The sequence below is a fragment of the Polypterus senegalus genome, chromosome 8 (genome assembly GCF_016835505.1).
Source record: "Polypterus senegalus isolate Bchr_013 chromosome 8, ASM1683550v1, whole genome shotgun sequence".
NCBI classification, from domain to species: domain Eukaryota; kingdom Metazoa; phylum Chordata; class Cladistia; order Polypteriformes; family Polypteridae; genus Polypterus; species Polypterus senegalus.
The window spans coordinates 61717702-61732114 of NC_053161.1; the positions used below are offsets into that span (position 1 = coordinate 61717702).

The 14413-nt window shown below is 36.8% G+C and overlaps 1 protein-coding gene across 1 annotated transcript in view; it reads right to left on the minus strand.

Annotated features, from left to right (window-relative positions):
• Positions 1-4013: 4013 nt before the first annotated feature.
• LOC120533982 (prosaposin receptor GPR37-like) overlaps positions 4014-14413 on the minus strand; it is a 40407-nt gene continuing 30007 nt past the window's right edge. Inside the window, exon 2 of the mRNA XM_039761158.1 lies at positions 4014-5717. Coding sequence (XP_039617092.1) covers positions 4902-5717 — 816 coding nt within the window. The 3' untranslated portion in view covers positions 4014-4901. The remainder of the gene's footprint in view (positions 5718-14413) is intronic.

Genomic DNA, 14413 nt, shown 5'->3' on the forward strand with positions numbered 1-14413 from the left:
ATAACATAATCTTTGAGGTGGGTTTGGTTGTTGAGTCATGGCTGGTGGTCTCCTGTGAATTTCACCACCTTACAACCTCTTGGCTGCTCAAACTGTAAAGACTTTTACATAAATCTTTGCTATGTGATACAACTTCCACATGAAGGTAGTGTTTAAGAACTGTAAGAACTCAGTATATGAATGATATCTCTCAGCCCTATTTTAGAGTCTGTCATAGCGGTAGTTAATAGTTTAGATTGGGTTTCATTCATAGACATGGATCCACTTGTACGTGGATTGTAGTCTGATGCAGATTTTGATGATTAAGCATTACTTTTCAACAGTAGCATGTTTTGCTCTTAATAGATACACCAAAGACATTTTATTCCTGTAATATTTAAAATTGGCAGCAATAAGTTTACAAATATTGACATTTTGTTCCCTTTGAACCATCTGGGGTAGTTTCGAATCAAAAGCGACCAATCACAAAACATCATATTGCTCAGCAGACTACTCTAGAAAGGAAAGGGTGTGAAGCAGAGCATGTGTTACATTTGATTAAGAAAAACTAATGTGTTATATTTTAATGAATGAATACATTAATGAATGTTTTTACTTTGAGTAAATAGTAAATAAAATAAACAGTAAGTGTAGCTATATGATAATGGAGGAGGATGCTGTAAAGTGTGCTTGCAGAGAACTTGGAGTTGTAGAAAAGAAGATTCAGCACCTCCTTGCATGCCATAAGAATCTAAAAGATGATAATGCTTGAAGGCGATTCAAAACACTTCTGCTGCCTGTGAGCCGGTGATGCCATGTCTTCAGTTGGGTCAAACCACGAACTGAATTGACTGCAGAAGCACAAGGAGCACAAAACAGCATGCAGTTCACCTGCATCTTCCCAGCCTATTATGTTTGATCCATCTAGCTCTCCACCCATCTTATCTGACTGTCGAGACCAACATGCTACTGCTGACTTTATTGAGCGCAAACTTAAACTTACTGACTAACACCTGCAAGATGTTTGAATCCTCTTTTCCTGGTGCCCATGTTTTTAAAATTGCAAGGAAGGTCTTGCCAGTTCTTCAGTAAGCATCAAACTTAGAGACTGTGGTGCTGCACGCCAGTGTAAATGATATCAAATATTGTCAGTCAGAAATGCCGAAGAAGGACTTTGCATACTCGTTCATGACATCAAGGAGAAGACCCCAGCCACTAAAATCTTCAACTCCGGAACTCTACCAATGATGTGAAAATCTGATGAGGGTTACAGCAGACTTCTCTTCTTGAATGACTGCCTGCAATTCTTCAGTGAGGGACGCAACATGAACTTCATCAACAACTAGGACCTTTTCTAGGAGAGACCACACTTCTACAGCTTGAATGGCCTGTATCCCAGTAGATTCAGAGCTATTATCCATTCCACCAAAATTTATATTTTAATTTAAAGTAAGAAAATATTCCTGACTACTTTCCATTATCCTTGGCAATAGCCATGACCTCGTAGTAAGAATGTAATAAATATGCAATAAGTCTACCTAAAGAGGTGCATTATGTCAAGCCTATAATTACCAGTTATAGATTTGCTAAAGTGCATTTATTAATGTTATTAATCTAATACATATCTCTAGCTGTACTACAGTTTCTGTGCAGTCAGTGTTTTCAAAAATCCTTAAAAAGGTGTTATTTAATGTTAGAGCATTAACAAATAAAACATTTTATATTACTGACAGGAAAAAGGACTGTGAAACGTGGCTCAGTGTTGATGGATCTGCAGAACTCACTGAGGTAATACCGCTAAACTTTTAATTTGACTCAGTCAGTGTGGGAAGGAAAGAAAGCCGTTGGCTTAGCAATTATTTTCTCAAGTATGTGATGCCTGTGTTGCCCGCAGTATGGGAATTTCCTTGAATCTGGATTGATAGTCATGAAATCAAGGAAGGATTAATACAATGAGCACACAACAACAACAACAAAATTGACGCAAATGTGCTAAGTGCATTTTTATTCCAAGTAATAAACAAAGCAGTGTCCAAATTAGTGTGCTGTGCTGTCTTCAATCAATAAATAAATAGATAAATAATCCACATTAAAAAAATAGCGTTCTTTGTGAGAGTAAAATCAGTCAATAAATAAATCACTATATCCACACAAGGGTTACTATCTTTCCCTAAGCCTCAGTGCTTTTCTTCTCCCTGTCTTTGCCCTGCTCACCCATTGGGTCTCCAAAGCAAGGCAGACACACTGGCATGCATGCGCATCAAACAGAGCAGCTTTCATACCAGCCACCTCAGTTGTTCACCTGCTGGGAAGCCCACATCCCAACCTTGTTGTTTTTTCCAACCATTTCCCTTGATTTTACTTCTTTATTCTTTCTTTTTCCATTCTTAAACCCCGACCCCATCTCTCTATCCATTCTCCTTTTATACTTTTGTAGGTGCAGGTGCTTTGCTTAACTGAGCTGAGCTGGAAATTGGTTCTTTTCATAAAATGCAGTTCTATTTGCTATTTTATAGGCTGGTCACTAATCACGACTACTGCGCCTTTTCTTTTTTTTTTCTCGGTACTCCGGGGTGACACTGTATGCCACTGCCCCCTGGCCTAAATATGCAACAGTCACCTGAGATAACATAAAATGAAGAGAGCCCTACAAGCGTTCTGTTAACAGTGCAACAGTACAAGAATGCTGCTAATGGTGGGACATTCATGGACTGTAGAAAGTCTGGGACACTCTGTGCAGTCTTTTTTGCCTTTGAACCCCCGATGTTTTATTTTATCCAATATCACACAAGCTGGGATTTAATATTCATGTCCTCTCTAACCATAATTTGTAATTAAGATGGACATTAAAACTCCCTTCTGTCATAAATAACGATTCTTCAGTTTTAACTTTCTTTTTGTAGCTATGTTTAGTTATCAATATCGTAAAGCACTTTGAGCTACTTTCATAAATGAAAATCTAATCTCTATATATAAAATCCAAAGCCTAAAAGTGCAACGATTTTGTGTGACATTTTTATGTCACGTTTTTTGTCGGGCTTTATTTTAAAACCTACAGTACATATACATGTTTGGTATCATGCTTTTCAGAATTTATCAAACTTTAATGTGATGTTGTTAGATTTTCAGATTCTTATTCTGTTTTTAAATTATAAGCTAAAAAACTATCAAGAACTCACATCCCGCGAGACGAGACTTTGTGCCAAGATATTTAACCATGCCCAGGGCCGGAAATAAAAGAAAAGAGTAGATGACAAAGACAGCTGCTGTACAGGCTTTTAAATGTTCGAAGCACCATGCAAGATGCAGATCACGTGGCACGGCAGCAGCAGCAAGCCAGCAGCTGATTGAGCAAAGAGGAGGTAAAAAAAACTGCATTTGTTTCCCATTGTATCACCGGTTAGGAGGGGGTTTCAGAGGAGCGACCGCGTCTCCTTGGGGTGCGTTCAGCCTCCCTCTTCACAATGCAAGCAGCAGAGATGCGAAGTGGCTGGCACGTAGTGCAGGCCAGGGGGGTTGGCGAGTGAAGCGAGCAGGGGGTGACCCCCTAGTGTTCTATATAAGTAAATGTTGTTGTTGATACACCACACATATATTGAATCCCTTTAAACTAATTTAAAGTCATTCATGAGCAAGTGTCTATCCTAGACACACTAGATGACAGGTAGGAGTAGACCCCATATGGTTGTCATTAACTTCAGGCACATCATTTTTAATTTTCAAATTTCATGGAAGAGCAGTTATATGAAAAGTCTATTTTATCAGGAGGAATTTTGGGGTGCATATAAACAGAAGCAGAGGCACTTCTGAATGACAAATCGATCTGTTAGAACGTGTCATGGATAGGACTCTCTCCGGAAACAATGTGCAAGACATGTGCATTCTATAATAAAGCCAATCTTGTTGAAACTAAGCAGAGCCACTTCATCATTCATCAAATTAAAAATTTCTAGGTAATCAGAAAAACTCACCTTGAATAGATTTTGTTCCAGTTCTAAATGCTATCATAAAGACAAGAAGAGAAACGTTCAGAATTATTTTTCAGATGACTTTATTTCAAATTAAAAAGTCCTGTTCTTGACTTACCCATTTACTTATTTCCATCTGCTACTATAACCACACACTTTTGTGATAGAAATACAACTGGCCCACTTTTAAGCAATTCAGCAAATGTACAGTAAGACTTTACAAAAAAAGAACCAAAATCACAAGAATCTCAAGAGCAAGTCTCAACACATCTTACCAAACTGGAACTGTTCCCCTGAAAGTGCCCTGCTCTGTTTTGACTGCTATTAAAAAGAATTTGCATGTTACTTCCAAATATTTATTGGGAAAAAAAGGCTCACAAAAGGGGAATTAAAAGTACTTCACCATTATCAAAAACATGTTCATTACAGTACAGCCAGTCACTTTTCAATATATTACTTTCAGCACACAGTATTAAATACATAAGGCAATATTTTTGTTTGATTTCTTGTGTGTTTTTGCCAGTGTAACAAATACAAACTTCACAAGTAACATGTGGTGTAACATTATGATTAGCATGTTATAAGACAACTATCGAGAAGTAAACACGTTCATGTTACAGAGACCTGCTTAAATACAGAATGTGTTTCCCCAGCATGAACTCCTAAAATGGGTTTATTCCAGCAGATACTTTAACAAAATATATGTCGCAGTGCCTTAAAGCTGGGCAATAGCTTACCCTTCCACAAGGCCTGCATGTGTACTTAAGGGGTTATTTATTTCTTCAAATGCCACTTTATCTGCATAAAGCAGCTATAAAGAATTATTTGTACAAAAAATGGAATATTTGCATTAAAAAGCACATTGTAACTTATTTGAATATCTGATCCATAAAAAGTGAATTCTCTTCAGTTTTATTTTTTGTAACTGGAAAAAAAAAAGTAGCTGTGACCAATTCAACAATGAGTGCCTGCAGAGGTATAAACAGACATTTCTCGTCTTATTGTGCTGAAAGGAGACAGTTCAAGTTCTGTAGTATACTCGTTGTCATTGTCATCACTCGTCACAGTTGAAGATTTTTTGACGCATTCATCGCAGCAGCAGCAGCAGCACTCCACAAAGGCTCTGCTGAATGGCTTACAAAGGCAAAAAAGGAGAACTGGGGTCACGCCTGACTTGAAGAACAAAAGAAACTGACTAATAAGGTATAGAAGATCCATAGTCTGCTTAGGCACCCCTGTGGACAAGTAGACAGTGACAATGTTGCAGATGTTTTCAGGAATGATACAAAAACCATACAAAATGGTAAGGGCTACCACTGTGCAGTTCATCTGACTTTCCAGCTGAATTTGCTTCTTGTTTCCTCTTGGGCAGGCCTTTTCAGCTTTTCGGATTTTTCGGGCAGTGATTAAGGAGCTGCCAATGGTGAAAAGAGTCGGCAAACAAAAATAGCACCCGAAGTACCACCACAGTCTAGCTCCATCGTAAGTCAGTGCAAGGACATAAATTGTATCAGGCAGGTCAGGAGAAATTTTGACCACACATCTCTCTGCAATAGAACCAGATGGATCGGGGTCTTCTTTAACAAGTTGACGAAGAACAACCTCAGGGAGAGCCAGAAGTAGCGCCCCAATCCATATAACTGCCAGTTTTGCAGTGGTTGAAGTACAATTTTCTATCATTTCATAGTACATCTGCACGTTTGTTGCTGCACGAAATCGATCTATGCAGAGTGCACACAATGTGAACGTTGTAACTCCAAGGGAGGCAACCTGAAATAAAGCACATAATAAAAAAAGCATTATTAAGATATAGATATTACAAATATAAAAGACATTTAGATAAATTGCATAATGTATATATATATACTGCATTTACATATACTATATATACATTTTGCATTACACTTTCCATTGTTTTTGTGTATGTTTTTCTACATAATCTCCATCAATTTCAGCAGCTTACACCAGTGAGGCACAAGTGAATGGATCCTCTTTTTAAAGCAATCTGAATTGGGCGCTTATAGCCACTTTTTCACAGTTTACCAATTTATATGCATGCACATTTTTAACCACCTATGGACGTTTACCCCTAATTTCTTTTCTGATATGATAAATTCAATATTAGCCTGTTTAATGAATTTTGAAAACCAGCAGTATGTGCATTAGCAAGTGGGACATTTTTTAATTAACTACTGGGTAAGTTGCCATCATTTTGTAAATTTTGATATTTCGAGGTTGTGTTCTAGAAATTCCATCCTGGGAAGACTGTGCCTATTCAAAACAGGAAATGGCCCTGGACAGCGTGCCTGTACATTGTTGTAAAGTTCCAAATTTTACTTAAAAATACATACATAAAATGATATGACCACAGTACTAGTAGTTGTATAAGGAGTATTGTTACATGTACACAGTACAGTGATATTCTTGTCTATATGTCTTTTGTCTATTGACTTTAAAATACTGCTTATGGTTTATAAAGCCTTAAATAATCTCGCTCCATCTTATATATCGGAATGCCTGACACGTTATATTCCAAATCGTAACCTTAGATCTTCAAATGAGTGTCTCCTTATAATTCCAAAAGCTAAACTTAAAAGAAGTGGTGAGGCGGCCTTCTGCTGTTATGCACCTAAAATCTGGAATAGCCTGCCAATAGGAATTCGCCAGGCAAATACAGCAGAGCACTTTAAAACACTGCTGAAAACACATTACTTTAACATGGCCTTTTTATAACTTCACTTTAACTTAATACTGATACTCTGTATGTTCAATTCTTCATAATAACTATTCACAGTGGCTCCAAAATCGATACTGACCCCTACTCTCTCTTCTGTTTCTTTTTCCGGTTTCTTTGTGGTGCCACCACCACCTACTCAAAGCATCATGATGCACCAACATTGATGGACTGAAAGCCAGAAGTCTACGTGACCATCATCATCAGGTCCTTCCATGAAAACCCTAAATACAAAGAGGACTGTTTGACTTATGTTAGGTAGATTGCCCAGAGGGGACTGGGCGGTCTCTTGGTCTGGAATCCCTACAGATTTTATTTTTTTCTCCAGCCTTTGGAGTTTTTTTGTTTTTCTGTCCACCCTGGCCATCGGACCTTACTCTTATTCTATGTTAATTAATGTTGACTTATGTTTATTTTTTATTGTGTCTTCTATTTTTCTATTCATTTTGTAAAGCACTTTGAGCTACATTTTTTTTGTATGAATATGTGCTATATAAATAAATGTTGATTGATTGATTGATGTCCAAGCATATGCAACACGTCAGCAGTCTCAACCACCATGATAAAGAAGAATGTAACGAACAACATAATTCCACTTTATTTAATAGAAAACACAAATTAGCCTATAAAATACAATCATGTTTGGAGGACAAATGCCCGAACATGTTCCAGCTTCCCACAATCCTGTGACAGAGCAAGCTAATAGGATTGATCTAATATGTTGATTTTCCTCATGTGGCTGGACTAATTAAAGAAGAAACATAAAGGAGTGGTCAGTAGGTCCATCAGTCCAAACTCATTCCTCCAAGCGCACTTTGGAGTTACCAGTTAAGCCAGCACAATTGTTTTTTGTTTTTTTTATAGGAAAACCAAAATACCCAAAGAAAAAAACCCAGAAAGATAAGTGGAGGATGTGTGGACATCACACTGACAGTGTTAAGCTGGGATTTGAACTAAACCAAAAGTGCCCATCGATCATCGTCTCCTTACTAAAATGGAGATAAAGACAAAAGAGCAGGAAGTACTTAAAAAGAATGAATGACTCAAAAAATGATGCTGTAAAGGATGGACAAACACAAAGATTAAGGAAATTTTAAAACAATTTAAAAGCAGTCATTTAAAGTTAGAATGCAAAAAAGCAGAAGGCAATCCATATATTACATAGAAGCCAATAGATCATGAAATTGGTTGGCCACAAAGTATTTATAGATGATAATTTAAAGGAAAATGTCACTTTTTAATGGGTTAGTTAAACCATGGGGGTTTTCTCTGAAGATACCCTAAATGAAATTTTAATGTCCCTTCCAGTTTCTGCTCTTTTTACTTATCTTTTACTCTTTTTCTAAATAAACAAAATTCTCATGATTCATGTTTTTCCTTTAATTAATCATTGCAGATTTCTTTATAGTTGTAGGCTTAATTTTGTAGGTTTGTATCCAATGGTTTGTTAAGCAGGTGTTTTTTTAAGACCATAAGTATTGTTATTTATATTATTGTTCATCAAGTGACAGTTTGCACATAACTGCTTCATGATGCAGGCCAAATAGCCTATTTTATATGGCATTTATCAACACTGTGGTTCATGACAGCCAGATAAATTTATCCAACAGAAATGAGAAACTGTTCTCTAGCAACGACTGACGTCAAAAGAGAAAAAGATTGTGTTGCATAGTGATACATCACTTCATTTTCTGAAGAGGGTTGCAGCCAAGCAACTTGTGATAAAGTGTGTACACCAATAGATGGCCCCATCTGATTTACCAGTCACCACATCAAATGATTTACTGCTCATACTTGTGTTATTATTTGCCACACTTTCATCTTAGTAGTCAAAAATCAAATTAGCTTTTTTTTTTTAATATTTGATCACTTGTTATAGCTTACTAATGTGTAATCTCCTATGCAAACAGCTATAAATGGCACCACTTGAGTAAGGTATCTTATTAAACTAACAGACATAAGGAATAGTAGTCCTTGTTTATCTCAGTATATGATTTTCTTTATGACAAGAAGTTGAGGGGGGTGTTAAAGGATTCAATATGAAGGCAGACGCCCCACTCTTATTATTACTCCCTTATTCATGATTCACAAATATCTGGATTTCACATTTGAATTCCGTTAGACATTCACTGAAGACATTACTCTTACAGGGCTAGTCACACATTTTGAACTGGGGGCAAATAAACTGATTAGCTTAAGTGACATGGAACTTAATGTCAATACAAGAAAAGGTCTCTCATCTTTATTAACAGCCAGGCAGGAAGGTTAAAGAGGAGGTGAAGGCTGTTAAGCCCCTGGACACCACCATCTGAAGTACTCACTGGAGGTCAACACATCAGTTATGGGCGAAAAAGCTCATTAGGAGCTGTTCTTTCTGAAGTGCATAATGAAGTTCTGAGTGTCACAGAAAGATATAATGGGCAAATAACCATGTAGATGTGTTACATGGAAAGGTATAAGGTAACAATAAAGTAGAAAAATGCTGGCATTACTTTTTTCTTGCAATTGCCAAGGCCCCTTGATGACCAGGGCCACTAGGACATACACCTGGGTCACCCTGAAGGTAGATCTGCCCATGAGTTACAGAGAGACAATTATGTTTTTTATATCTGATTCTATTAATGTGTATCTTTCATTGACATTTTCCATGTAGAGATATCTGGGCCTTTTCATACAAAATGAATAACATTTACAATAATGACAACCAATCTAATGTAGCCTAACAATTATAATCAATTTTTTAATAGGTTTACATGAGGATATCCTTTTTGCCTGTGATCTGTCACTTTAAATTGTGAGAAATGTGTAGCGCCACAGCATTAATTAATTAATTGCCTGCCAGTGTGCGGCTGTTAACTGGCAATCAGATGGCTGGCTGAACAATTGAGGAAAAACACAAAACACAACACAAGATTAGTTGCAAATTAGTTAAACTGGGTACTGACCTTGTTCTGCTGTTCACTGAGACAGCACTTAGACCTAAGGATCATCTCCTCTTAGTACCGTACTGCAAAGTCTCGTCCTGATCTGCTGCTACTACAGCACTATCTCTATAGGATTCACCATTGGCAGATTTTACAACTACTATTTAAAGTTTTTTTTGTTTAGTTTTTGCATATACATTTTTTGCAGTGTGTTCAGTTAGATAGACTACACTATAATTTTCTGGACCGGTTTCTGAAAAATATAAACATTTATGATAACAAAAGTCTCAAAGTCATTACTAATTTTTTTTTATTGAACATTTGACATATATATATATAAAAAAAAATCATGCTGCTGTGATTTAGAGTGTTGGCAAGCTGTGGTGAATTTAATTAACTCTAATTCCATTCTGAAAGTTATCGATCTCTTTCTTTTGTAACATACGTATACAAAAAAAATGCTCTCCTGTAAGGGGTCACTCACATCTCTTCCACTCTTTGGGGTGCTTCACTCTACGGTACGGGTGTTGCGCTTTGTGCATTAGTCTGGCATGACTCATGAACTGTGGGAGTATGCACAGCAGTAACACAATAAAAGGAACCCACTCATCATTTTAGAAATAGCCCCCTCTGCATCACTCTTTTCAAAAAGCCTCTCCACATTATAGTATAATTATAATGCACCCAATTTAGGGGTCGATACAATGCATAAGCAATCACTCATACCTAAATACAGGATGTAAAAGATGGAATCGGACTTGAAAACACAATAACGTTTTCCATTTGGGTATTATATAAAATCTGTTCTATTCTTCTCCATCTTTGGTTTTTTTTTTTGGATTTTGATTACAAAGTTTTGCTCTAAGAAAGTATATTTACTCACCTACAAAAACACAAACCATATTGACATGGTACTTTGCATTCTTTTTATCGGCATTATGCAATTGCACAAATTGTACAAGCAAATATTCAGTAATAGCAAGGAGTCATGGGCATAAATAAAATTCATGAAATTAATGAATAAATGGATATCGTTAAAAATACATAACTACAATTTGCAACTGAAAGCATTGGAATCCACCAAACTAAAAGACTTTACATTCTAACATATCTAGTCAATTAGTTTTAACTTGGAACTGTACTCTTTTCCGTTATTTCCATCTCTGATGCACATCCCCACTGAAGTATGTGATTGTGAATTTCTTGGTGTTTTGCATACTGAGATACTACCCTCCTGTTAATGACTGTCTAATAATTGATGGAGCTCCTTTCATAGTCAACACAGCTTAATGGAAAGTATCTGTAAAGCCATGTTATCACCTGCAGTTCTTGGAAACCCTGTCTTTGCGTCCTACTAATGATCAGCAAGTTCCACAGCAGAAGAAACTATCATTTGAGGCACAGTGTATATATGCTCCAGAAAAATGGTTGCTCATATTCAAAACAATCAATGGGATATTGTTGTTCCCTGAATTGTGAAATTATCATTGTATTTTGGATGTATTTGTGGTTCCTGATGTTAGGTACTTTGACATTTTCCCTAATTAGTTTCATGCAGTATGCATTACTGAAGTGCAGGTACTGGACACCCATGATACATACATTTATACACAAAGTCACAGAAACACAATGGCATTCAAAAATGTTGTAATGATCCTCCTCTAATATCCAGATGTCCATGTTTACATCTGAAACTAATTTATATTTGTCAATTCTGAGTTTCCGTTGGTATTCTAATCATGGAAATCATAGAAACAGCTCCACCCATCTTTCCATTTATTTTTATTAGCTTGCTTTTTGCATTATCGGGTATTACATCCTGGTAACATCAAACAAAAACTATCTCTGGCTGGGGTGCCTGTCTATTCTAGGGCATACTCAAGCTGACAAAATCTCTCATACACGACCAACCTGGAGTTGACTATCAACTTTATCTGCATATTTTGGGATTAGAGAGAAAACCAGAGTACTCAGCTTTCCATTCCAAGCTTTTTAATCTCTTTCCTAATTAACAAATTATATGTAGTTCTCTAGAGGTTTTTGGCTGCAAGTACTGTCAATCACTGGTTTACTGTATTGTACTTCACAGTTTTCTGTTTAGCATACATGAAAAATATAGACCATAATAAAGACGGCGTCATAAAAGAAAGAAGGCATATTGTATGTATTGATAGTTTTGTAATTTCCAAATATGTTTACCATGTATTTTTTCCAAAGTGTTTTTTCTTTTAGAGATATAAAGGAGGCGAATAGAGAGATCTCTTTATTGCCAGATCAGTAAACAACAGACGCAAGTTGAATAAAAACATTAAAGATCCACAAACACAATAAAATATGACTACTTCTAGGTTTAAATTGATGTCTTTAATTAGCCAAGTCTCTAATCTTGGGTAATCTGCATCCCAAATATTTGTAGAGTTCCCATGTTCATTTTATTCATAGGCTACAGCCTATTTCAATATCAGTAGACACATGACATGACTGAGCAGTAATGTTATTGTGATAAGTGGTCCATGGTGCTGTGCTAATTTTAAATAAATAATCGTGTGTGGGGATCCAATCGGGTGCGGATGTGTACAGGCACACTTTGCTCTGTGGCTAACTGGGGCACTTGGCCAATCTCGACGCATACACATGCAGAGGGTGGCGGATGGGTCAGGTGCCTCAATTGTGCATCTGAAGTAACGGCGTCGCACCTGCATCCAATTAGAAACCAGGAAAGATAAAAGGAGCCAGCACAGCAGAAAATGGGGACTGGGATAGAAAAGAAAGAGAGAACAGATGAAGACAATAGTTAAAGAAGAGACAGGGGCAGCCATGCTGAAGATAATGGAAGCAAATGGATGGGAGTGAACCTCTGCGCTGCTGGAGCCTGAGCCTTAAGATGAGAAAGGTACGATCCTCCTGAGTGTTTGCCGGGGAGTAGAATCGGCCAAATATGCAGTGTTCAGATGCTAAGGGACTAGAGGTTTGGCACACCACCCCAGTGTTGACAAGGCCTGGCAAAGGAGACCCAAGCATACTGTAGACGAGAAGGTTGACTGCACTTGTCAGATGGCCATCTCCTTGGTTGCTGGATCCTATACAGGGTAAGCTGAGAAGATGTCGGCATTTAGAAGGCAGCACTGGGACTCGTGAGTTTGTGGTAAAAAGAGCCATCTCTGTGCTTTTAACCTCATTTTTGAAGGATTATTTATTAACTTATTTTAAACTCCACATGCACTTAGGCTTTTTTTGGACTATTTATTTATTGAATACTATTTGACTCACTACACTATTTGTTTGAACATTGATCCTTTTGGATTTTTTTTTTAATAAAAGCACTTATCACCTTTTTGCACCAACCCCTTGCTAATTGTGTGTGTCTTCATTTGACTATCGACGATCTGGGACCGAGAGACAACAGGGAGTGTGGAGCTTACCTGCACCATCACAGTTATAAACAGTAGATTCATTAGTGGGTACATTCATGAATACAAAACCATTCAATAGTGACCAGTCAGCATCAAAGCATGTGAATGGGAAGTGATCAGAAAGCAATATGAACACTGGAAGACGGTATAAACTAAACAAAAAAGACACTATGTTCAAGCTTGCCACTACGCCCAGGCACTAGTCATTAATGTTTATTCAAATTAATATAAAGCCTCACTCAACATAAGGCCACAATAAGGCCAATATTGTGGTTTAGTAGCTTGAATTTACAAGATTAGAAATTCATATCTTTACCTTTGTAACACATGATTATAACCTGCCTTCACTTCAAGTGAATAAACATGTATGCTTGTCAGATACCTGAGTGGACTTTGGGGTGATGTTATATAAAATAAATACTGATCAACCAAGAACATGACATTGCCAGTCTCTTGATCCCAGGAGCCTTAGACAGCTGACAAAATGAATGACCTTATTAACTGAGTAGCTAAAAACTTATCACAAGCCCATCCTCCTTGTTATCAGGTGTCATTTTTCTTCAGTGTCTTCAATCTGACTGCTTCATTAACACTAAGTTTACTGCACTAAAATGTTGTCTTCCTAAAAATTCACACATTTCTCCAATTATGGTCATACTCTTTTTAAGCTGTGCATCATAAGAAACCAGCATGAAATCAGCTTTGAATATTTAATTTATAAACAAAATGAATAGATCAAAATCCAGCAAAACCTGAAAATAGCATACTTTGTTCATTTGAAGATTTGTTCTAAGGCTTATTGTCTAACAGATCATGAAGACCAACAAAGACTTTCCTTATTTCTTAATTCAAATGAAACATTAACAGACTGTCAGAGTTTCAAAATGCTGTGTGTGAAATTCTGACTTGGACCAAAGCAAATGATGACTGAGTCATACAGATGGAGCAACTACACTGGCTTGTCATCTTATATAAACTCTACTGCCACCTTACAAAGCTTTAAATTGCACAACAATACATTGATACTTTGATTAACCGCTCATTCATTTTTGTGGTCCCTACTCTATGCTGCTGCAGCTCAAATGTTTACTTGCAGTGCCAGTTCCCTCTTATTCATTTAAAAACACTTTTCTTGCTTTTGCTATATAGCAAAGGGTTGAATAATTGGGACCTTTTACCCAAATGATAAAATATCCTAGTCTTTTTATTTATTTATTTAATTTTACTAGACTCTCTATATAATTTTTAAGTTGTTTGGTACTTGCAATACCAATAAAAGTCTGGCCCTCTTTTGCAAAAGCAGCAAAAACATTTTTCAATCTGACAACAAAGTAAATATTTAATGAAAGTTACCGTATGTATACATGTTTGTGTATAAAAGTTAAAAAACAATAT